Genomic DNA, 22,941 nt, shown 5'->3' on the forward strand with positions numbered 1-22,941 from the left:
TCATCCAATCCTACAAGCGGCACCAAACAGGAGCCGACGCCAAAGGAAAAGTGTTTTGATCAATTTGGCAACTCTTTCACAGGTGCACAAACTCAGCTCACTCCCCATCCCACAAATGCATATTCATACAGATATATGGCACTTTTCAAATGGGAGATGCTCAGGCTTTCTACTAGTGGGAGACATATTCAAAGAAACAACAGACCAAACACACTTTCTCTTAATTTTTGTGCATAATTAAGATGCTACTTACTAAAGCTCCCAACATTGACAATCCGGTTTCAGCCTTGATTACATGTGCTTAGTTTTGTAACTGAATGTCAGCCGGTTTTTAAAGTTTGTACTGTTCCAATATTCTTTATTTACTAAAATGATTTTGATGTTCCTAAAGTGGCCATTCAGCAGACTTAGAAGCATAATATTGACCTGGCTTCGTCTCAAAGAAGTTTACTTCGTCTTCACGGTGCATGGATATTGAGAGTGATGATGCTAATCAGAAAACTGAACGTTTTTCTTGACTCACCACTTTGATTGTTAAGAAGATCTATCCTGACAACTTCCTGCCTGGTGCGATTTATCGTTCAGACGCCCGAGTCTCTTCCGCAGCTTAATTAATCCTTACTTCAGCTCCACTGTAAATTTCTGCTCATAATAAAACTGGAGCCCATGTGAGGTGTCATTTTAATAACTCGGCATAAATCAAACGGTGATCTTTTACTAAACCTACACAGAAATTTTCATTTTAGTCTGTTGAGTTCTGCTTGAAATGTTCAAGCCATTATTTTTTTGTTATAAGCTTTCTGAGATCTGACTATAATTTTACTTAATTGCCCCGGCAGCACAGCGACAACTAGCAGATTCTTCTTCTTCTTAGAGCTCATAAAGCCATTTGGCCCAAAATGAGGAGACATAAAGTCACTGAACCCAGACATTAATTAAATTAGAACTAGTTAATGCTTTTCTCCTTTAGTAGGGGGCATGTTTCCCACAGGCTGGATCAAAAAAGAAAAGGAAAAAAAAACCTGGAAAATTGAAAACGTTCATCTGAGGGGTTCTTGTGTTTATTCCAGTTCCAGTCCAGCAAACGTTTTAAAGGAAACAATTAAAAAAATTAAATACTTAGAAACTAAAACATTTTAACTCAGGGTGTTAATGAATATTAGAAGAAATATGGTTTAAATCTAATAAAGAATACACACCATTTTAGACTATTTCTAAATAAAATGATCTGGAAAACTTTAAAATCACCAAAATCACTAATGTTACCATTTATGGCCTAAAATATTCTTTAAATAGGTTCAATGTCTCACCTTTACTGTCAATCTGACTTACTAGATGCACAAAATGATGAATGAGGAGTAAAGGATGCTTTGCCAAAAACAACTATTTAATTATATATTCTAATTTCCATTGACTTTATATTCTCAAACAAATATGAAGAAAAGCCCCACAAAAGGTTACATCCATATTTGAGGTTGCTCAGGAAGGCCACAGTGAGAAGAAACTGTGCAGATTATTAAAAAAAAAAAGGATATAATCTAGCAAATGAACAGTGACCACGATTTGCAAAATGTCCCATTAAATGATGCTCTTTAAAAATTGCTGAAGCCGGATACAAGATGCTTCAGGTTGGAGCAACATCTGTATCTCAGCCAAAATCTCAATGGGTGAAAAATGTGACCAAGCTGACAAGTATTAATCTAATCTTTATACAGCAGGTTGTATATTCGATTAATCTACCAAGACTCGGATCACGGACTCGCTGCTCTGACCCTTTTGGTAATAAACACTTCTGAAAGCAACCAAAAGGGGCTTAATTTGTTTCAGATCAGCAAGGACCAGGAAAGGTAGAAACAGCTGAGAAATGAAGAAAAGCCAAAGTGCTGAGTGACCAGAAAAAAGGCCTGCAGCCCACATGTCTATGTCAGGAGCACCGCAATGCTACTTTTGTCAAATAGTCCACGCTGTCTGCGGGGACTGAATAATACTCATCCAAAAGACATCACAACGGATGTCAGGCACAGCAATCAAAAAGTTAACTTGTCACTGTGATATCTGCTTTCCGTGCAGATGCTGCAGTTGTGCTCGTGACGTGCAATTTGCAAAAATATGACACACTGCAGTGATAAAGATGTTCCGGCACCTCAGACGTGTGCTGCACTTCAATGTGCGGCTCGGTAGCCTCCCTCGAAGAGGAGCCATTTAAGAAAAAGGAGGGCTGAAACAATGTCATTGTGCACTGTCTCGACGCCAAACACGGTTGAAAATGCATTGAGATGCTCGGTGGTGTATTTTGGGGGCAATAAAATGTTAATCAGTTTCAGTCTCTTGCAGTGACAGTCATCCTTTAAATCCTGTATTAATGAAGCAGCGCTCTTCAAAGATATTTAATATTCAGTATTTAACTTTTCCTTGGCATTAAAACTTTGTAACGCTGCAGTAACACACTGCCTTTGGCAGATTGTTTATATTATTAATTATTTCCACATTCCACTATGTATCTTGACTGCTACATTTTGATGTGACATATTGCATTTTTACTTGGTACCTTTACATCAAAGTGCACCTTTCGTGTAATTGCGTTTCTGTGCATAAACCAAGATTCAATTCTGCAATGTCTTACATGGACAAGAAGGATGCTGCATAAATGGAGTTACAAAATGTAATGCCGCCAAATTACAGCTCAGAGTTTCTTCTACATAGGCTGCATTTGGGTGGCTGCCCAGTTGATTATATAAACCCAGCCAGGTGGATCATTTTTTTTGGCCATTTGACAGTTGCGGTGGGAACTGGGTGAATGACAGTGAACACTGGACGCTTCTCTTTGCACAGCTGCCCGCCAAGCATTTACTGACTGCCTGCACATGATGGATATCTGAGCGCATCAGAGAATCAGGAATCTAACTAAGAATATTCTTGAATTCAAATAAACTCATATCATCGGCCATCATAGTGACCAAAATGTTGGTGTGCTGAGCATCTCCCCTTGTGCTACACAATCTGCGATACTCCGACATGTACAACTTCTGCAGCATTCTGAGCTACGGCAGCTCGGTTGTTGCGTTGTTGGATTAAATCAGACAGGTCAGTCTCCTCTCCTCACATGCATCAATGAGGTTTAGCCCCTCATGACCCTGTTGCTGTTTCATCAATTTTTTCCCTGGGCCACTTTTGATTGATACTGATCACTCCAGACTGGGGGACACCCTGCAAAGCTGCGGTTTGAGAGGTGCTCTGCCCCATCCGTCTCTTTTCAAAATCCTCACACTATTTTCTAATTACAACAAAATAACTTTGAGGACAAAATGTCAAATAATGTCCGACACAGCATCCCGCAGCCCTACACAGAAGTCCCATCATGTGTGCAGTGAATCACAGCCGATCTAGATGTTTTAGTCCACTGCACAAGTTCTTTTTGTTTTTCTTTTCTTTTTTATGTATTTTGCGGCGTGGCCAGAGAGAAAAAAATTTAAAGAATGCGTGGGAACAAGATAATGTAAGTCGTTCCCTCAAGTTAAAAACGACAACGGAAACTACCTCTAAATTCTATATCCGACGCAGCTGACTTTTGTGTGACACAGCGCAGGTGCGCTGCAGCACAACAGTTCAATTACAACCACCAGCTCCACAGTCGCCACAATATAACGCGAGGGAATGAAACAATCTGGTTCCTTCGCGTTATCAACTTGAGGGAACGACTTATTATCTCATTCCCTCGTGTAATTTTTTTTCTCTCTATGCCCCCCTCAGGGTGCTCCGTAGTATTTTCAAATTTGAAGGGGCTGAAAATCTTGTAAGCATATCTTGAATTTATCCAAAGTTAGTTTTTTGTCCGTTTTGGATGTGTCTTTCAACACAACAGTGTGACAACTAATCACTTCGGATGGTGGTAAAGTTATGAATGAGTACCTCTGTTCCTGGCCTCCATCTCTTTCTCCATGAGTTCTTTCGGGGAGGGAAACTCGCTGAGCTTGACCTTGGACATGGTGTCATTCTGCCCGACTGTACTTATCACTTCGGGCTCCTTCTCGTGGCTGTCCTCAGTCTGAACGTGGATCCAGGGGATTTTTCTGAAGGACGCAGCAGTGCAATAATAAAAAAAAAAGAAAAAAGATTAGTTTGTGATTTACAGGTGAAATCAATATAATTTCCGCCCAACCTTCGGAGGTAACGCACCTTTTGAATTTGTAGATGAAGAATGCAGCTAAACCAACAAACACCACGCTGAGCAGCATCAGCATGGCTGACCCACTGTGGATGGCGTTGGAGTCCACAAGTGGTGCTGCAGCGCAAACACATGAAATGAGCGACCAAGACAAATGTCATAAATAATTTCTTTTGTGTGTTATTCAAAGGATATTACTTTCATTACCCCCGTGCCATGTAACAACCGCAGGTACCGTTTCAAAAGCTGTTCTCTGCACATTATCCCCTCAGGGCGCTAAAGCGAACCTTTAGGAGGTCCGAAGCTCCTCCCAGGGGGCCGTCACGCACGTAGAAGCCTATGCATAGTCATGGCGTTTTAAATGCTGAGATGCAATATTCAAAGTATTTCCCCTGGCCGCCCATCTTTCTCTCCTTCACACGGAAGCCTATGAAGTCTATGACCTTTCCGGATCATTTTAAAGGCAACCCAGACCTTTGTATGCAGACACAAATGAAGACTGATCCATCGGTGGATGAAAAGGGTAAAGCCAGGTGGGGCTGATCGACACGTTTTTGCGATATGCTAATGACCCGGTGACCCTGCCAATTTCCTCAGCGCATACCAAGCGGCTCCTTCGTCAATCATGTCATTGATCGGCTGATTTAAAAGAGAGCTGCTGTCTCACGGCCTCAGGTAAAAAACTGGCACGCTGTGAAGGATGTGTGAAACCTGTGATTTACAATATCGTATAAATCAACTCCGGAGACACAGTTTCTTTGTCTTTCCCTTGGTTTTTTTTTTCTGTGTTTTTTTTTTCAGCTCTTAAGTAAAACTCAATGTCAAACTATTCTAAGAAAGACTTGTTTTATCTTTCGCACATCGGCAAGCAGAACAAATGCACTGCAGATTGGAAGACAAGCTGTACTTAACTGGCATACATTAGGCCTAAGGCCTATTTGGATGTTTTGTTTTATGTACCTGCAAAGGGATTTTAAGTACAACTTCTGGCAATGGTCGGGGGGGGGGGGGGGGTTAATAGGATTAAGAAACAAAAACTTACCCAAGGTTTGCTGAGTCATGTATACAATAATACGAATGTCTGCTTTCAGCTCGAACCGGATCAGACCTTGGTTCAGGGCAGTGACAAAAATATCTGCTATCTGTTGTCAGAAAGTAACAAAAAGGACAAAAAACAAACAGAGGATGCATTAAGTTTATAGCATTTTATGATCTTCTCACTTATTCACAAACCATTAATCTACACTTAGCTGCTAAAGTATGAATTTAACAATGTGGAGAAAGATGCTTCTCTGCTCATTTGCAGAATTAAGGAAATGTGACTGATGCCAGTTTACTGAGTAAAACACCACACATTCAACTTGATTCAGATTGTACAAAAGGAGACACTCAGGCTTCTGTTAAATTACCATTAGTTAATGTTTGTACATTTCTTCGTAAAGATGCTTTCAATTTCTTAAAATACGCCAAAACCTTAAAGGAGATGAGTCAAGATAAGAACCACTTCATCACCAACTGCAAAATAGAAATTTGAACACATTCAGGATGAATGACCACCACTACTGCTGACATACAGCGAGATCATGAGAGTGAAAAGCAGCACTTTGAAAAACATCTCCATCGGCCATTTCCTCAAACTTAAACAGGGTCACGGATGAGTAATGTGTTTCGTCATCATCGTTAAATGGATCACTTTTGGCCGTTATCACTGGTTCTCCCAGAAAAAGACACAGTCACATTAATTTTTTCTTCAAGGTCTAGTCTCCATCTCTTATCTGCTCTAGTTTGAGTTATATATTTTTTTTTTTTTATGGGGGAAGATGTCATTTTTGTCACTTTGTGCATGAAAAACACTGATTGAAAAAAAAAAAAAAAAAAAAAAAAAAAGCGGTGCCTCTTTGTCAGTTTTTTTCATCCATGTAGGTTGAAATTAGTGCTGGAGTGAAAGAAAGTAATGATGCAGGAAAAATAAAATCCATAATTTCTCCCTAACGTCAGTTGAAATAAAAACTTTATAAGGCAAGTAGTGCCACATTCAGTGCATTAATAATAATCACAGATTCCATGCTTTAAACATTGTGCTGATTTAAGCTACATTATGTTTGGATGACACGGTATTGTGGAACCGTAGATATAGATTATGGAAGATTCTCATTTGAGCAATATTACAACATAATACCAGAAACATGTCTTACAGCAGTGTTTATATACTCTTATCTTTATTATTGTTATAATTGGTCCTTTTTTTTTTTTTCATTCTCAAAGTTGACTGACTTGCTTTTAAACTGCTCAGAGCAACTGAAAGCGCCACCGTCTCCCACCTCGGTGTGACAGTCTGACTCTACATTGTTTACAGAGTCATAAAACCATTAGTCTTTTATTGTATGTTTTCTCTTTGTGTCCAGTGTGCGCTTAATTAAATTAGGTAGCTGCAGACCTTCAAAGCACCTAATAGGTTTAAGTGCTGAATGTTTTGCAAAACAAAAGAAGAATTAAAAAAAAAAGAAATGAGAAAGACACTAAATCACATGAAGGGGTAGAGGTTAGCACCGTTTTCCTGGTTTTAATTCCTACTTTCAAAGACATGCCCATGGTTGTCTTTGGGGTGAATTCCGGTCTCTAAATTGACTGTGTGTCTCCTGTGGTGCATTCAAGATTTGTCCAGAGTACCATAAAATTACATAAATAAAGTAAATAAGACGGATTGATTGATGAAAAAGGCTTATATAAGTGGAGCTGAGTTTGTTCTCTTCTCAATGTTGCAGATAATTATTTCTCGGTAGATATCATTCAAGCAGCTTTTCTCTCATTCTTTATTTAAATAAATAAACAGCCAGACAGTCAGCTGGACACAAACACATATCTATACATTGTGAGTCTTACCGAGCCCAGAGCTTCCTCATTCCTCCTCTTGTGCTCAATAGACGTGTGTTCATCAGGCAGGATGAAAAGCTCTGCTGTGGTCGGGAGTCCCGGGTAAAGAGACACCATCAGCTGATCTTCAGAAACCCCAGACACCTGCAGCAACACAACAGACAGTTATAGAGGAGTTCGAACTTCCAAGACTGAAACTCAGATTTACTGTTTTGGCATATGCTTCAGTTGATAGTATGTAACCGTGTGGTGGCTGTCATTGTAGATCAACTAAAAAAGATCTCACGTGGACCACCAGGACTGCCGAGTCATTACTGCGTGCAGGTATAAAATAGTAATGACCTTAAAAGTGACCTGTGTTCGATGTTGGCTGCAGGAAAGATCTCCCGGGACTTGATGTACCTGTGACAGAGCTGTCCGCACCACACGGCCGATGTCCTCTCGCCACTCGGGGATGTCAGGATTGTGCTCATCAAGCGCGGGCGAAAACGACAACAGCAGTGACCTGAAGAACTCTGGCGGAGAGGTGAAGTGATATCTGTTATGAGCCGACGCTGCTTCCAGTTTAGTTTTTGATTAATCTGATGTTCAGTTTTGTCTTTTTTCATTTGCCAACATGCGCCGTGAAGTTAATTGCTCCTTGAGACTTCGTGTTCGCACACCGTGACACTTTATTCATTAGATGAGTCCACGTTGACGTCAACGTAGCGCAGGGTGCGGCACCGGCCGAGAGGCGCAGCACACGCTTCCCCTCCAGATATCATCCTGCATATTCATGCAACATGCGTCTCCCCAATTAAAGTGCTTTGAAGACTGTCTCCCCTGCTCACCTTTAACAGTTATATCTTTGGAATCCTGCATCACAGTGCTCCCAGAAGCAACCTGGACCGTGACCTTGTTTTTCCCCACTTTCTGAAACGTGTGCGAGATGCTTCCTTCCAAGGTTATAATGGGCTGGAGTACAAAAAAAAAGAAAAGAAAAACAAAAAGAATCGCAGCGGAAAAACCCGCATTCTCTCAGTTGAATACAGAAAACAATGTACACGCAGCCCTTGACACACTGTATAATGAGGAGGAGGCTGCTGCAGTGAACACAATCAACGTGATAAATAAATATGACCAGCCATCCAAGCCGCATCATCCAGAAAGACACAGGCCACGCACGTGCAGCTACCATTTTACATGATTTGTGTGAAAGCTCTGTAGATTTACACTTTTAGATTGTAAACAACAACACAAGGACATCAGGAGAGGAGTGGGAAAATGGAGGAAGATGGAAGTAAACAGGACGGAAAAAATAAACGTTTGTATGTGTGGAGAAACGGCGAGAGGAGGAGGAGAAGCTTCTCACCTCGGAGCTGTTGTCAAACCACCAGAAGAAGGTCAAAGTTCTGGTGTGACTCGGCCAAACCAACGCAGTGAGATTAGCCTCCTTCCCCCTTATGGCTACAATCGGAGCGGAGAGATACATGCGCTCCACTGGACCTGAGGCAACAACAGGCACACACGCACACAAGCACATATTCATACATGCATCAACTAAAAGCACGCAGCAAACAGTGAGTAGAACTGAGCCCGCAGCTGTTGTACATTTAGCTTCAGGTGTGTGCTTTTGCATTTTCCGGGGCTAAAGTGCATAGAAGTAACACAACCATGACTGAAATGAAATTCACCGGAGTGGGAATGTGACTACCCATTGAAAGAGGGGGAGCATATATGCACTGCCACAAGAATCTGTAATGATGTTTCTTATTCACGTACTGGTGATGTGTAAAAACAGCGTGCTGCTGTCAGATCCCTGGCTGTTTTCCGCAGAGGCTGTCACTCGGTAAATCCCAGTCGCTCTGTAGATGTGCCTGATGCCATCATCAGTCCTGCTCAGGTTAGAGTACGTGATCTTGATGCCATCCCCGAAGTCGAGCTGGATGCTCGTCCTCTGCGAGTCTCCCTGTGGACAGCAGGTATGACACAGTATCTGTCAGTACGGCTTAGGTCAGGACGCTTCAGTCAGACCACAGCCGAGCGAGGAAAGCTCAGGCCGCCGCTAAAGTGCCGGCGCCGGAGACGTCTTCTGAGCGGTGTCACAAACACTTTATGGATGTGCGTGAATGGAAAGAGACAGAAATTCAAGACAGGAAACGTGGAAAGAGAGTTGCAGGGGTGAAGGAGGTCATAGAAGTCCCGAAATAAGAGTGTGTGGGACTTTTTTCTAGTTAAAATCATGCAAAACTAAATAAATATAGACAAGTAACTGAGGAGAAAAATGGGTTGAATAGTATAATTATGCGATTTTTCCATTGGGGGATGGGTGGGAAACATGCTCAACTGTAAAGTTACCTATAACTCAGTTGCAGGTAAATTTGTAATTTTGCCAGCTATGTTTGGTGTACGGGGACACAAGAGGGTCCTGAGCACAAGAAGCCTCCAGTAAAATAGCCTTGGTTTGTTTCTGTACAACATCTTTGATTATTCAGGAGTTTTCCGAACCAGAACTTCACCTTTTTGGGAGTCATAAAACAAAAACTTTCCTTGTATAACCTCCTTTAACCGATTGCAGGACTGTGTCTTTTCCTGACAGAAGACAACGTATCGGATGTGACCTAAGGGTCTCCAGACATGAGTTGAGTCTTGAAGTCATTCAGGCTAAAGAAGTGACTTAAGGTTTTTCTTTAGTTTGATTTCCAAAACTTTTCTGTCACTGACTTTGTTTTTATTTAGCCAGTCTTTAGAGAAACATTTCTGCAACAGTTCAAGTGAGCGTGGGGCAGGTGGTGCTCACAGCAGTGAAAAATTACATTGGACTAAACCACCGGCTCAGCAGTTTTCTGACTACTTCCGAGAAAAATAGTTACACCTGTGATCAGATTATTCCTGGGTAGCGACACTGTTTCTATCTGCTCACAGAAAAAAAAACATGAGGTATTGGTAAAAATAGATTGAAATGTTAGATTTTTAAGGACTTCTATCATCTTAGAAGAGAAAAAATTCATTAGTATCTTCTGTGTGTTGATTTTCACACGTGGCGCCAATTTCGTAAATGTGAGACATTTGCTGTACAATCAATGTTTTGGGCTCAATATCTCAATAAATGCTAGAAACACTGCCTTTAAATGTGACCGAGATCTCCACAGTTTGCAGAAGAAGAAAGCTTTGCAAATACTTCCGATTTGTGTCACCAGCAACTTTTTAATCATTGAATTTTCTTGTGATGAAGCTCAGCATTTGTTTAAGAGACTGAGGAGAAATCTCTCTGACTGTCGATGGTTCTACAAAACAATTTATAATATCTTTGTCCCTTCAGAATGAAATGTAATACCTTCAATTTTATGTAAACATATTTAAAGCAGTGTACTGTACATAAATACTCAACTAAACAGACCTTTTAACCCATTAAGACCTGAGGCATTGTTTGTATCTACCAATGCACTATTGTTGATACATTTTTTCTTCCTTTACTGGTACTTACACAACAGTTTGTACGATGAAAAAATATGTTCAAATGAAGCATATTTACTGCAGGACACACTGTAATGGACCTATGTGTATTACTTCAAATTTTATTAATCGCATGATGAAAACCTTGGTTCACGGTGTCCTTTAGAGGTGGATGAAACACGATTTCACCCCATTTTCACGAGCACTTCTGCAGTTCTAAAGAGCACTTCAGTGGTCGTGGCTCTTAAAATGGCGTGTATATATGCTGGTGTCGAACCAGGCTTGAAAGGCGAGCACAATACAGATACAATTATATCTTTTTTTCTTTCTTAAAAAAAAAACAAAAAAACACCAGTGGCTTTTAAGTGACTCACATCATCAAGATACACCATGAAGGTGACGTTGCTCCCGACGGCAGCGCTGAGCTCTCCCGGACCGGTGGTCAGCCGGAGACCTCGAGGCGGTCTGGGACGGCAGGCCTCCCTCTTGGGCGAGTACAGGTTCTTTCCTCCCTCCTTACAGTTATTGGACAAAACCTTACGATACCTTGCAAGTGACAATGTAAATAAAAAAAAATACAAATGAGCGCCACAGAAATCAGCAATAACACTAAGACAGGTAAAGTGAAGGACATGGATTATCTTGAGCTTGGTCGTCACTGATCATTTGCTGTGTTGGAAGCTGGCAAAATAGACAGGTGTAAGAATTTGAGCGGTTTTGACAAGAGCCAAGACGGCTGGATCGGAGACTTCTCGAAAAACTGAACCTGTTGTTATTTGTTCCCATTCTGCAGTTGTCAGTATCTATCATAAATGGTCCAGGGAACGAAAAGCAGTGAACAAGTGGCAGGATCATGACTGACTCACTGATGCAGCTGTGTAGCAAAGGCTAATGATCTGGGTGGTCCGGGCCAACGGAGGAGCTGCTATATTATCTATCACAGAGCGGTTGACTCTTGGTGAAGGCAGAGTACACCGTGGACAGGGGTCAGTCCCTCACAGGGCAATCTAGATTCACCATTGAATCTAAAATGCATGTTTTTGTAATGTGGGAGGAGAAAACCCTCCAGCTGATGTTCTCGCTGTGAGGTGAGCATGCGAACAACTGCAGCATCGATACATTATCAGATAGGTGGAACTACTGTTAAGGCTCATCATATTCTATACTTTATTAGAAACCCCATTATAATGTAATACAATCCAGTACAGCAGCCCTGCTCTGCAATGAACTTAAAAAAGCCTGATTTGTTTTTTTAAATTAACGAGTTTGTAGTGGGTGTCCGTGTCGTTCTTGAGTGCATTATATGAAATTTGTTTTTAATATTCTGCCCCTCTCAGATATGTTAATGGAGAGACAGAATTATTAAAAGCCCACGTTGATTTAATACAACCCAGCGACACCACAGCAATCAACAACCTCAATAATACATTTATGAGGAATACAACGGTAACAACTGTATAATTGACAGAAGAGTACTGTTGGATCAGATAACCTGATGAAGCAACCAAGAGAGTGCACAAACATAGAGACAAGACTATGTTTACAGAACTACTTAACAGAAAGAAAAAAAAATTAACACTTTTTTTTTTTAATGGTTCCGGAAGGTGTCACCACCGCCGTTAATATTTTCAACTTGTAAGCAGCTCTTCAATTTAATTTCTGCAGTTCACTGCAGGACGAAGCGTGTCCAGCCACCACACACAGATTTAGCATCCACACACGCCTCACTGAGTTTCCTTAATTTTGCCACTTTTAAACCAGCTTGAACTTGCTGCATCGCCAAAAGCTGCTGTGCTGGAGTGCAGTGTGGGTTACATTTTTCAGCTCTCTGTGGTTTATTTCCGAGGCAAGAGGCAGTGAAGTAGCATTTTCTGTTGAAATTCAGAACACCATGACAAACAAGGTGGAATGGAATAATATTGTTTAGTGATGGACTGAACATTGGGGGCCACTTACCCTGTGCTGTTAAGGAAGGTTTGGCTGCTGCTGCAGCTTTTAGCAACACCATTTGGATTAAACCAAAAAGCAGGGGAACACTTCCCATTCGTCTGGCGTTCCCACCCGTAATCACTGCCAGGAGGAAAAAAAAATAAAACAACAAAACACGACAACACTTCATGAAATGATAAACGCTGCTACTCAAAATAATCTGGCTCTGACAAGCTTTTGTAGTGGGGCAAATGCTTTGCGGTTGGAGCTTCGCGGCATAATTCAAGACCACAACCAGAGACATTGTCAGACAAGCGGGATCAAACAGAATTTCACACTGATGGGAAAAAAAAAAAAAGATATTTAAAATTCATTTAACGATTTATTATTAATTGAATTCTAATAAGTCACTTGACATTATGCAGATTACAGTAGCATGATGAAAACTTTTTCAAGTCCCTTCTACATTTTTCAAACTATAATTAGATTGGATGAATGCAGTCATATTGGTTATCCAGTAAATTTGCGATAGAAGATGGATATTAAGGCGTATGAAGTACTGCAAATTGATGCTGGAGTGTTTTATTACAAACGTCGACAAGCGGCTCTAATTCCGTACAATTGAATTACGTGTTCATAGTGGAGGGGCTGTTTGGTAAACGTGTGATGAACAAAACTGGAGGACACGGGGGGAAGAAATAAAAAAAACAAAAAAACATGAGGAATGGTACAATCCAAGCGGGGAAAATGTGGAGAATATATCATTACCATTCAAAATCGTATGCTGTGCAGGGACACGGCTCTGAGGAATAAATTCTGGAGTAGTCCTGGGACAACATGCAGCGGTTACCCGGCCTGCGCTTCATATAGATCTGCTTCTCACCCATGACACACAGCTCGCCCTACCAGACAGAAACGAAATAGATTAGAGCAAAAATAAATAAACAAAAACATAGGACATTAACAAAAGGAGGCAGAAACAAAAGATCTATCTTACAAGATGCATCTCTTGAAGTTAGCAATACATCAAAAGTGATTCCTGTTACCTTGTTGTGCAGATACCACGTCTGATAATCTCCATCCATGCATCTTCTGCTGAACAGACCCTTGTAGTCGATCTTAATCAGTTGCCACTCTGACCGATGGCTGAAGTGTCCAAAAAACCTACACCAGGATTCATTTGGAGGAAAAGCAAATGTCAGCAGAGAATATGCGGCGACGCAGATGTACAGATTTCTGATGCGACAGGCAGCACCTGCACATCTGAAATCTGTCATTTAGGCTGACAGACGGGACAGCGTCTCCTCTGATGAAGTGTTGGGAGTCGCTGGGGAAAATCCATCGGACCTTTCTTTGTTTACATCAACAGAGGCACTAATTCGTCAAGCCTGATATTTGTTTTATTCCTCCCAGACTGTACCTGTGCGTCTCTGCTTACGTGATGATGTGATTGTCAGATTCTGGTTCCATTAGAACTCCATCCACATACAGAGGGGCTAAGGAAAAACTGTGGCGGTCCCATTTCTTCCCCTCATCCAGACTGATCCTGCATAAAAAAAACAAAGAAAACAAATGTCAATGTATGGATTTCTATCTATTCCTGTTTACCCACACACAGTGGATGAATATGTTGGTCTTTTGTTCCTATAAACATTAAACCTCACAAGCACACAGGTTAAACAATGAAACGCAAGGCAGAAAGAAATATGGTGAAAGGTTTGAGGTCGTTTAGCTTTGGCCGCAGCTGAAAAATGAAGCGCCTTGAATTCTCTTCAATGTGAAAAATTATCTCGACAACAGGCTTGAACAACAGAACAAATGTTCCTTGGGCCCAAGTAAATTTTTTTGAAGGTGACAACACAACAGAAAAAAAAAAGAAAAAAGAAGAGAGATATGACTCAGGTTGTAGCATTAGAAATAGATTTGGGCAGGTTTCAAATCACCTTTGTCTGAGCTTAATCACTTTTGACAGGGCTGTAGTGTGCAGGGACATGAAAGTAGATGGTGTTACAAAGCTTCGACAGTATGAGGGACTTATGAGAGCATTCTCAGTCTCATATTTCCACCCTGCTTCTCACTCATTTACATAAAAGCACTCAAACCATCATATCCAACCAGGAGTACAAAGCTTCAACGCACTTCTCTGTTGGAAATCACTCTGACTGTTCTGAAGCTGCATTGTCGATACAATAATCATGCAAACTTGGCCCATCAGCATTTCAAAACATTAAATGTAATCATATGCCGCATCAACCCCCCCCCCCCCCCCCCAAAAAAAAAGAAAAAAATCCAAATTGCGGACAGGTAATTTCCCACTACAAGTCCAACACCTACAGCGCCTGCCTATGGTAATTACTGCGTCAGCGGTTGCTCGATGAGCAACACCTACCATAAGTGTCGAATTGGTGTCACTGCGTGTAACACAGCCAGCAAAGCCCCTCCATTGTCAAGAAACCAAATATTGTGCTCTTCCTCAAAAATCTGCAAAGAGAAAGGAACTGATTTGCTCCACTCATTTCTCCGACACGACTACAAGATTTCTTGAAAGTAAACACAGCGTATAGACGCGTCTCACCTGTCTCCAGCTATTTCCTGCATCGGATGTTATAAACATCCCAAGGTTGCTGGAGGACAGCTGTGTTCCAATATTCCCTGAGTACAAAAACAAAACAAAACATGAATGATTTCAGTCGGCATACATAGCAAAGACTCCACAACAAACCTATACGCACAATCAGTTGAAATTTTTTTTTCACAAATTAGCACGTGTTCTCATTCACCTGGAAAACCAGTTTATGACTTATTGCAACCTCATCATCTCACCCCAAAATATGAGATTTCAAGACATGAGGCATCCACATCTGATTTCAATGACAGAAAGAGGGCCAGATGTGATTAATTCACCTGAGAAACAAGCAGTGTTGGGACTAGGGTGTTACAGTAACACGTTACTGTAACACCACTACTGATGGCAGTAACTGATCAATAATATTATTACGCTGTTTGTAACTTACTATTTCACTAAACTTCTGTCTGCTAAAGGAGGAAATTGTTGGTTAAGTAGTCCTTCTGAGTCATACTGACATCCACATGATCATCCAACATTTGCTTTTGTCCACAGCAGCTGTGATGCCTTAATATCCTTTCTGCTGATGGTCGCGTGATTGTAGTTATCTCAGCCCCTCTGTTGATGCTTCTTTTCCTTGTTTATAAACACTTTTCTCCAAAGAATAACTAACATATAGAATGTAGAGCATCTTCGGCCTCGGTTTATTTAGAACTTATGGTTCTAAAATAGCCAAAGAAAGCGTAATGAGTGATTGCATCTGCTCCTTTTTCCAAGATACCATTCAACATCTATTAGTTATTCATTACAATAGTATATTCTTGACAGAACTAAGAGGTTCACTTGTGAGCCAGACGTCCTCTGGGCCAATATAATGACTAGTAAATGTGGGCAAAGCTCTATTTTCCTGCTTTGTATTTTTTAGATTTTAAAATGTTTTAAATCTCAAAAACAGAAGTTATGACTATGAGAAGCATGAGAGAATAGGAATTTAAAAAAAAAAAAAACTCCACTTCGTCTTTTTACCTCTTACTTACCAATGTTTTCATTGATTATGTGATTGGTCTCATAACATAATTGTTATTGCTGGTTCCTCGTCTGAATGTCAGTGCCCTTTTAGACTTGAGGTCTATTGTCACTCTGTCTGGTTTGACTCACTGTTAGTCTACTTTACTTACAGGTGCAAATCACATAAACTCACTAAAAAGTAACCAAACTACAGTCTCATCCCTCCATAGGGAACTGTACCTGTAGCCACGATGATTCCTGGCACAGACTTCTTGCTGGTGATGGGTCCGGAAGTGTAGGGATTTTCAGACATCTCCAGGTGAAGATGCAGCGAGCAAAATGGCTGTCAACAAAACGGATTCCAATACAGCGCAAGTTGAAAACAGTATGTATCTCAGATCTCAACAGAGGCAATTATAATTAGCTTTGCTTTCAAACCATTCTTCTCATTGAGAGAAAAGTGCGAACATTTTCAGAGACCATTTATAAAACAAAGATACTTTGTTCTTCTCATCTCCTCCGCCAGAAAAAAGAAAGAAAAAATGAGAAAATGGCTGAGAGGACACAGAGGGCATTTGAATTGTTTCATTCTAAAGCAAACAAGGCATGTAATTAAAATTCTCCAAGATGCACTGATAAAACTGGCGAAATTGATTCAAATCATTTCACTCATCTCTCTGACTAAAGCATGCAGAAAAAACATCAATAAGGCTTTTCAAAGCGCTGAGGTTGGCGAGGTTCAGAAAGCAGACGGGAGCAGACCGGTCGTGTACGACACAGTGAAAGTTTGTAACCTACTATTACCTGAAGGATATACATGACTTCAGACTCTACTGAACATACTGGCTGGATTAGGTGAATATAATACCCACTGAATAACAATACAGCCACCTAATGTAATTCAGTGTAATCTAACATTCATTAGTCCGGCGTGACTACCGGTAGTAAATTGAAATCACAAAGGTTAATGGAAAGTCTGGACCCCTGAAACTTAACGCGGTGACACCCTGTGAGGTACGCTGATAATACGAATCCTCCAGCCAAGCATCTCTTTGGTCATTTAGGAGGCTAAAAAGATGGGCTGATGCCGAAGCCGGCACCTGGCAGGCAAAACATGGCTCTGAATCCGAGAACATCCGAAGCGCGGCTGATGAGGTTGAAACATTTGATGAATGATATATGTCACGAGCTTAATTTTGCATGAATGAAGGCATCCATTCAGTCCTGCCCAAAGGCACAAGCTCACCAGAATGCAGTGAAGGTTATTTCCAAGCACATCAGTGGCGGGGGCTGGCAGCAGGGCCCATGTTTGTCCCTTGTTGTATGTGATGAAAGTCTTGATGAGATTATCTACCAGTTTGTTGGCGAGGTACATGCCATTAATCCCCTCAACCTATGAAGGAAAACGGCAAAGACGCATTATTATCTGAGCAATTTTGACATCTAAATCATGAAATGAATCCACAAATATGTCTGTCAGAGGATAAATAAGCACCAGATGAGCAAAATAAAGATCTTTGACAAAATGCGTTAAAACGACACATCAATTTTGTTGAAATATCAGTGTTTGGCTGCAATGACATGCATAAAGGTGTTTTCTCATATTCTATCAACTCAATCAAGTTACGTGAAAGGGGCAGAATATATAACACAGTTCAACACTACTGAAGACTAAATAGAATAGAATAGAATAGAATAGAATAGAATAGAATAGAATAGAATAGAATTAGCCACCATTGTCTGTGACATTTTGTAAGAAATGATCCAACATTAAACAAATATAATAAGAAAAGAAAAACCAAAACAGCAGCTCAGTATTTATCAACACTCCGTCTCTGCTGCGGTTGCTATGGCTCAAATGAATTATATCATTAAACCTTAACACTCATCGAAAATGTAGTATTCTTAGCAAAATGTGCCAAATCGTATGCAACACTACTCGAAAACCCACCATTGGCTTTGGTATTAGGTTTATTTGATCTACTTTCAATGGATTTTCCTGTATTAAATTTTATAAGATGGCCCTACACATTTCAGGTAAAATCTTAAATCTTTACCCGTGAATAAAAGTAGTGAAGTAAAATCACATAAAAAGCAAATACTTGGGTTTTACACTGTCACATAACTGTTATGGCATTTATTTTAAAAGCTCCCAATCAATGAAGTACAGCTGTAATTATAATCACAGCTCGGTATATTGACAGACGCTTTCAGTGAGTGTGTTGTAGGAGGGAGGGTGAATTAGAGGTGCGATGACAGCAGCAGTCCGGCAACAAGGCTAACTACACACCTTATAAAAGTCGACCAGGAGGTTGCCGGCAGGTCCTCGGCTGGTTCTCAGATTCTCTAATGAAAGGATAAAGTAGACCCCGGGGGAGTCGGAGATGTACAGGCTATAAGTGTTGTTCTGATTCCACTCCTGGACGGCGGCGAATACCTGCTTCTCGTCTGTACTGATAATATGCATGTCCTGCAGGGGAGAACAGGGGGGGGGGGGGGGATTACAGCTACAAGCCAGCAAACAAAAGGGAGCTGCAGCTACAGAAAGAGATACAGTGTGACATTTCACTACAAACAAGAATAGTACAACATCTCATCAACAACAACAACAACATAAGCAACAAGTCCAAATCAGACTGTCTCCTGGTGTCTTTGTTTCTTACCTTCGGCAGACAATACTTAGGTAATTTCATCCTCTTGAAGGATTCCCTCATGTAGGAGACAAAGTAACTGGCTCGTCCTGACTTGGTTACCTTCAAAATAAAAAGTCAAAGCAATTGAATCACTCGCTAATCTGACGACATGTGGAAGGTTTTGGGATTTTTCATTTTACGTGGTGCTATGGGCATGATTCTCTCTTCCATGTAGGCCTACGTAGGCTGTGATGACACAAAATGGAGAGGGATGTTGGAACATACGGGACATGCTGGGATGTGCTAAAGCTGAATACGCAATTATATTGTGACCACTTGGTTAAAATTGCGCAGCCCCAATGGTAAATATGACAACTGCAACTGTGTGAGTGATAGCGAAGACTAAAAGCTTCTCTGCTCATCAGCCTGAACATGATGGCTATCTGAGAGCATTAGATAATCACTTAATAATCATCTTAAAATATCATCAACTCATAACAACGTCAATCATACGGAGAGATTTTGTATATTGAAGAACAACTGGACTATTTAGCGTGTCACAATCGCGTTTATGATTTCTTCCATGCATACTGTACACACCAATCAATCTAATATGTCAATCTTTTGCTGTCACATAAGCAAAAAGCAGTGATACTCTGTGTATTCTTCATAGCTTCCTATATGGTGCGGCATTAACGTCGGCAACAGTTTGAGCCACAGTAGTTTGTTTATTGGCTCGGCCCACACGGGCGCGCCGTCACGTCCCACATGCATCAATGAGCCTTGGCCACCCATGGCCCTGTCAACATTTCACTGCTTTTCCTTCCTTGCTCCACTTTTAATAGATACTGGCCACATGAGACTGGGAACATCTCATATGAGCTGCAGTTTTTGAGATGTTCTAACATTGTGTGTCCTGCTATCACCAACAGGCCAATGTCAAACTCACTCGAATATTTACTCTTGCCCAATCCTTTCTGATTCTAACCCAATCCTATAGATGCAATGGAAGAAGATATAGTCAGTGTTATTGAAAAACAACTACAGGAAAACAACACCTTAATTTGTGATCTAAACAACTCTTTCTCGGTTATTTTAATTATTAGATGTTTGATTTTGGTAGTGCGTTTGTCTAATATTTCACTTTCCCACCGTCAGTGGTTTCAGATGTGCAAGTAAATATATCTGTGTCACTCAGGAGGGACTCTACAATTTATAAACATCTATATTCTATGTTTAATTACTGAGTCTTGGAATTACATTTGGCTTTACATGGACGTAAACGAATATAATGGGGGCACACACAGTGTTGTAGTGGTTAGAATTGTCACTTCTCTCCATTCATTCCAGTTTCATCCCACAGTCCCAAAAGATGCATTTGAAGTCAACTGGTGATTCAGAAATTGTGTATGCGTGCATGTGCTCGTCTTTCTCTTTTTATTAGTCTTGTTGTGGGCTTTTGACCTGTCGGGGGTTTACCCTACCTTCACCCATAGGTAGTGTGGATTGGCTCCAAATGGATGGATTGTAATAGGGTACAGGTTTAATCTACATTACCATGTCTTTTGTACAGTATACTTATATTCATCGAAAATTTTAATTATAAAAAAAAGACCTCACTACACCCATCAGCAGTCATTATGTTATGGCTGATCTGTTAATGCACAAATATAGTATCTGTAGTTATTTTTCTTTAAATATGTTGAAATATGCCCTTTTTTTCCTGGAACACACATACTGTTTTAAAACTACTCAGTAGGTCGGTTATTCTCTCATGTTAGTGAATTAAGCACAGTTTCAATAGATTGACACTTAAAACATTTTTTGCACAGCATATACTTGGTCAGGATTCAATTAGAAGCCTTGTTGACTGTTACTTAATCAATAAGTATCAAAATGGCTTGGGCGTGTAATACTTTGCACCATAATGCCTGTGAATTAGCCTGCATCCTAAACGCAGCCCCATTGTGAAACGGGGACCAGAAGAATCTCCCGGAGAAGGCACATTCATTCACAATGCACGACTGACTTGATAAAAATGCTCACAAATTTACTCTCCTTTCTGTAGTGTGAAAAGCAGCCTGAAATCACAGTCACAACAGAAATTATTATCATTATCTCAATTAGTCTAAAGCTGAGAGGCAGTGCAAATTGTGTTGGCTTTATCTACAGTGCGTCTTGAAGATCTTAATGCACTACCACTTTCCCATCCACTTACAGGCAGGCCAACACTACTTGATTGCTTATTTTCTAATCAACTAGAAGGATGGTGTTTGTCCCCCAACACACTACATTAGGGCTCTAATGGAATAATCTATCGAAAATCAATGAGCTGCATTTTCCCAGGCCACATTTTTGAGGATGTTGCACTTGGCTGTTCCTTCTTTCCCAAGAGACTTTGGAGGTGTTGAAGACTGCTTATTTCGTTGTAGCCCAATCGATAACCTCATTACTCTTTGTCAAGTTAAATCCAACTGCCCCGAGCAATGAAAGTCACAAGAAAGTCATCTGTGCCACCTCAGCTCCGTGCAGACACTCTATGTGTGTCCAGTTATTTTCACCGGCATCTTCCACATGTCCGCCCGCGCCTCGGCGGTCAATCTCATCTCTGCTAAATGCAATTTGGGAATTTTTTATCGAATCACCATTTCTGAATCACACTGAGATATATTTTTCTCATACATTTACAGTCTTACATCGTAGCCATTCCAACCGAGTCTGTGGATTAAGTGTGTTGAAAGTGAAACTGGGTCACCGCTAAAGTATCGCTGCTGCAACATCATAGCATATCAAAAGATTAAATCTGTGGATAAATAAATTAAGAAAAACCCAACACCAAACATTTAGGGTGTTTATTCAAAATGAAGGCGTGTAGCCCAGGAAAAACTATCCGTTTATTTTGCTCAAATGTAACTGCAGTCAAACAAGGATGACCAAATGCATCAAGCCTGACCGGTGCAGAGAAAATTACTCAGCTATGGATGGAAATCAATGACAGTGGAGGGCATTTGAAAATTAAATTTCTAATAATGACCTTGACTGCAGCTGTCTGATTGGAGTCAAAGTCGGAGTCAATTGTAATCAGAACACCAACCTGTCTATTCACAGTTCCTTTGCCATGTGCTCTCAGCGAGCGGACACATTTTTCAGGCATGAAGTAAGTCTGTGCGGAAACTCAAGCACTGAGCGTGCCTTGACATGAACGAGACAAAACATAATCAAAACGCACATCGGGCCAGCGGGGGAACAGGTGTGGCGAGGAAAGCCATTATATGGATTTTGATGGAAAAGCATGAATTGGGTGCACAAGAGAGCTTGAAAAAAAAAAGAAAAATAATCTACAAAAAGAATAAAACGGGAAAAGCAAAGTTCACAGAGGACCGCAGCCTTTGCATGAAATGATGACGAATGCCTTGGTGTGATTAAGAGAAGCCATGTGCTGCTGTGCAAACCTGAGTGAAAACATATTCATCCTGCACAACTAGTGAGTTGGTGTCTACATGTCCGGGGAACAGGTGCTGCCGGTTGCCTTCGTTGCATCGTTGAGCTCTGCACTTCACATACTGAGCACCTGAAAGAAAGAAAAACTCAATCAGGAGCAGAGGTGGCAAGAGCGCCCCAGATCCAAAGAGCAAAAACACACCACATACGAATATAAATACTTGATCAACTCAAGTTAAATTAAAATGTACTGCAAGTACAAACACAAAACAAGTGAAGGATAACAATCACAATCCCACATGTATTGCAGAATAAAGTAAAAACGTAATTATTTTCCACGTTTCCACATTGTTGTAACTTCCTCGCTGTTAAATTCATCTCTGGCTTCAGTCGTCCTTTCAGTTGATTTGATCCTTTACTATAATAAGAATTATTATCTGTTTTGTTTTTTGTTTTTTTCCCTTGTCCTGTTTGGCAGCTTGGACAAACAATATTATGTGATTGAGAGCCTTCCGGAGTCAGAACAGTTTTTGCTCTTGCAACAGGAAGAGACAGAATTATTATCTGTTAAAGTTGGATTAAGTAACACATAAAAGTGTTATAAACATTTCAGGAGTAAAACGTACAGCATTATTAAAGTTACCAACCATGTCTACTTTTGATGTCCTGTCCAGAGTGTCTGCTGTGGCTTCATAACATTATAAAAATGTCTTGTTTTCATTGATTTTCAAGTGACTATGAACATGTATTTAAACTGACTAAAGTGCTGTTTGCTACTGTTTTATCGCTGTTCACGATCACAATCTGATATGTGGTCAATTCTGGAGTCACACATAAGACCTTTAGAAAATCATTTAATATTTTCTCATTAATTTTTCCAGTGAGACTTG

General features: G+C 40.6%; 1 protein-coding gene across 1 annotated transcript in view; it reads right to left on the minus strand.

Annotated features, from left to right (window-relative positions):
* Positions 1 to 22,941, minus strand: part of LOC308120401 (VPS10 domain-containing receptor SorCS3-like) — a 54,739-nt gene that overhangs the window by 3,562 nt on the left and 28,236 nt on the right. Inside the window, exons 7-26 of the mRNA XM_080481006.1 lie at positions 22,063 to 22,181; positions 18,641 to 18,730; positions 18,268 to 18,447; positions 17,224 to 17,370; positions 16,218 to 16,320; positions 14,979 to 15,055; positions 14,793 to 14,884; positions 13,842 to 13,949; positions 13,450 to 13,567; positions 13,172 to 13,305; positions 12,431 to 12,544; positions 10,849 to 11,020; positions 8,801 to 8,987; positions 8,391 to 8,524; positions 7,870 to 7,993; positions 7,442 to 7,554; positions 7,049 to 7,183; positions 5,208 to 5,307; positions 4,177 to 4,282; positions 3,910 to 4,070 (exon numbers count right to left, since the gene is read on the minus strand). Coding sequence (XP_080337132.1) covers positions 3,910 to 4,070; positions 4,177 to 4,282; positions 5,208 to 5,307; positions 7,049 to 7,183; positions 7,442 to 7,554; positions 7,870 to 7,993; positions 8,391 to 8,524; positions 8,801 to 8,987; positions 10,849 to 11,020; positions 12,431 to 12,544; positions 13,172 to 13,305; positions 13,450 to 13,567; positions 13,842 to 13,949; positions 14,793 to 14,884; positions 14,979 to 15,055; positions 16,218 to 16,320; positions 17,224 to 17,370; positions 18,268 to 18,447; positions 18,641 to 18,730; positions 22,063 to 22,181 — 2,514 coding nt within the window. The remainder of the gene's footprint in view (positions 1 to 3,909; positions 4,071 to 4,176; positions 4,283 to 5,207; positions 5,308 to 7,048; positions 7,184 to 7,441; positions 7,555 to 7,869; positions 7,994 to 8,390; positions 8,525 to 8,800; positions 8,988 to 10,848; positions 11,021 to 12,430; positions 12,545 to 13,171; positions 13,306 to 13,449; positions 13,568 to 13,841; positions 13,950 to 14,792; positions 14,885 to 14,978; positions 15,056 to 16,217; positions 16,321 to 17,223; positions 17,371 to 18,267; positions 18,448 to 18,640; positions 18,731 to 22,062; positions 22,182 to 22,941) is intronic.

The sequence above is a fragment of the Lipophrys pholis genome, assembly GCF_963383615.2.
Source record: "Lipophrys pholis genome assembly, chromosome: 15".
In the NCBI taxonomy this organism is placed as follows: Eukaryota; Metazoa; Chordata; class Actinopteri; order Blenniiformes; family Blenniidae; genus Lipophrys; species Lipophrys pholis.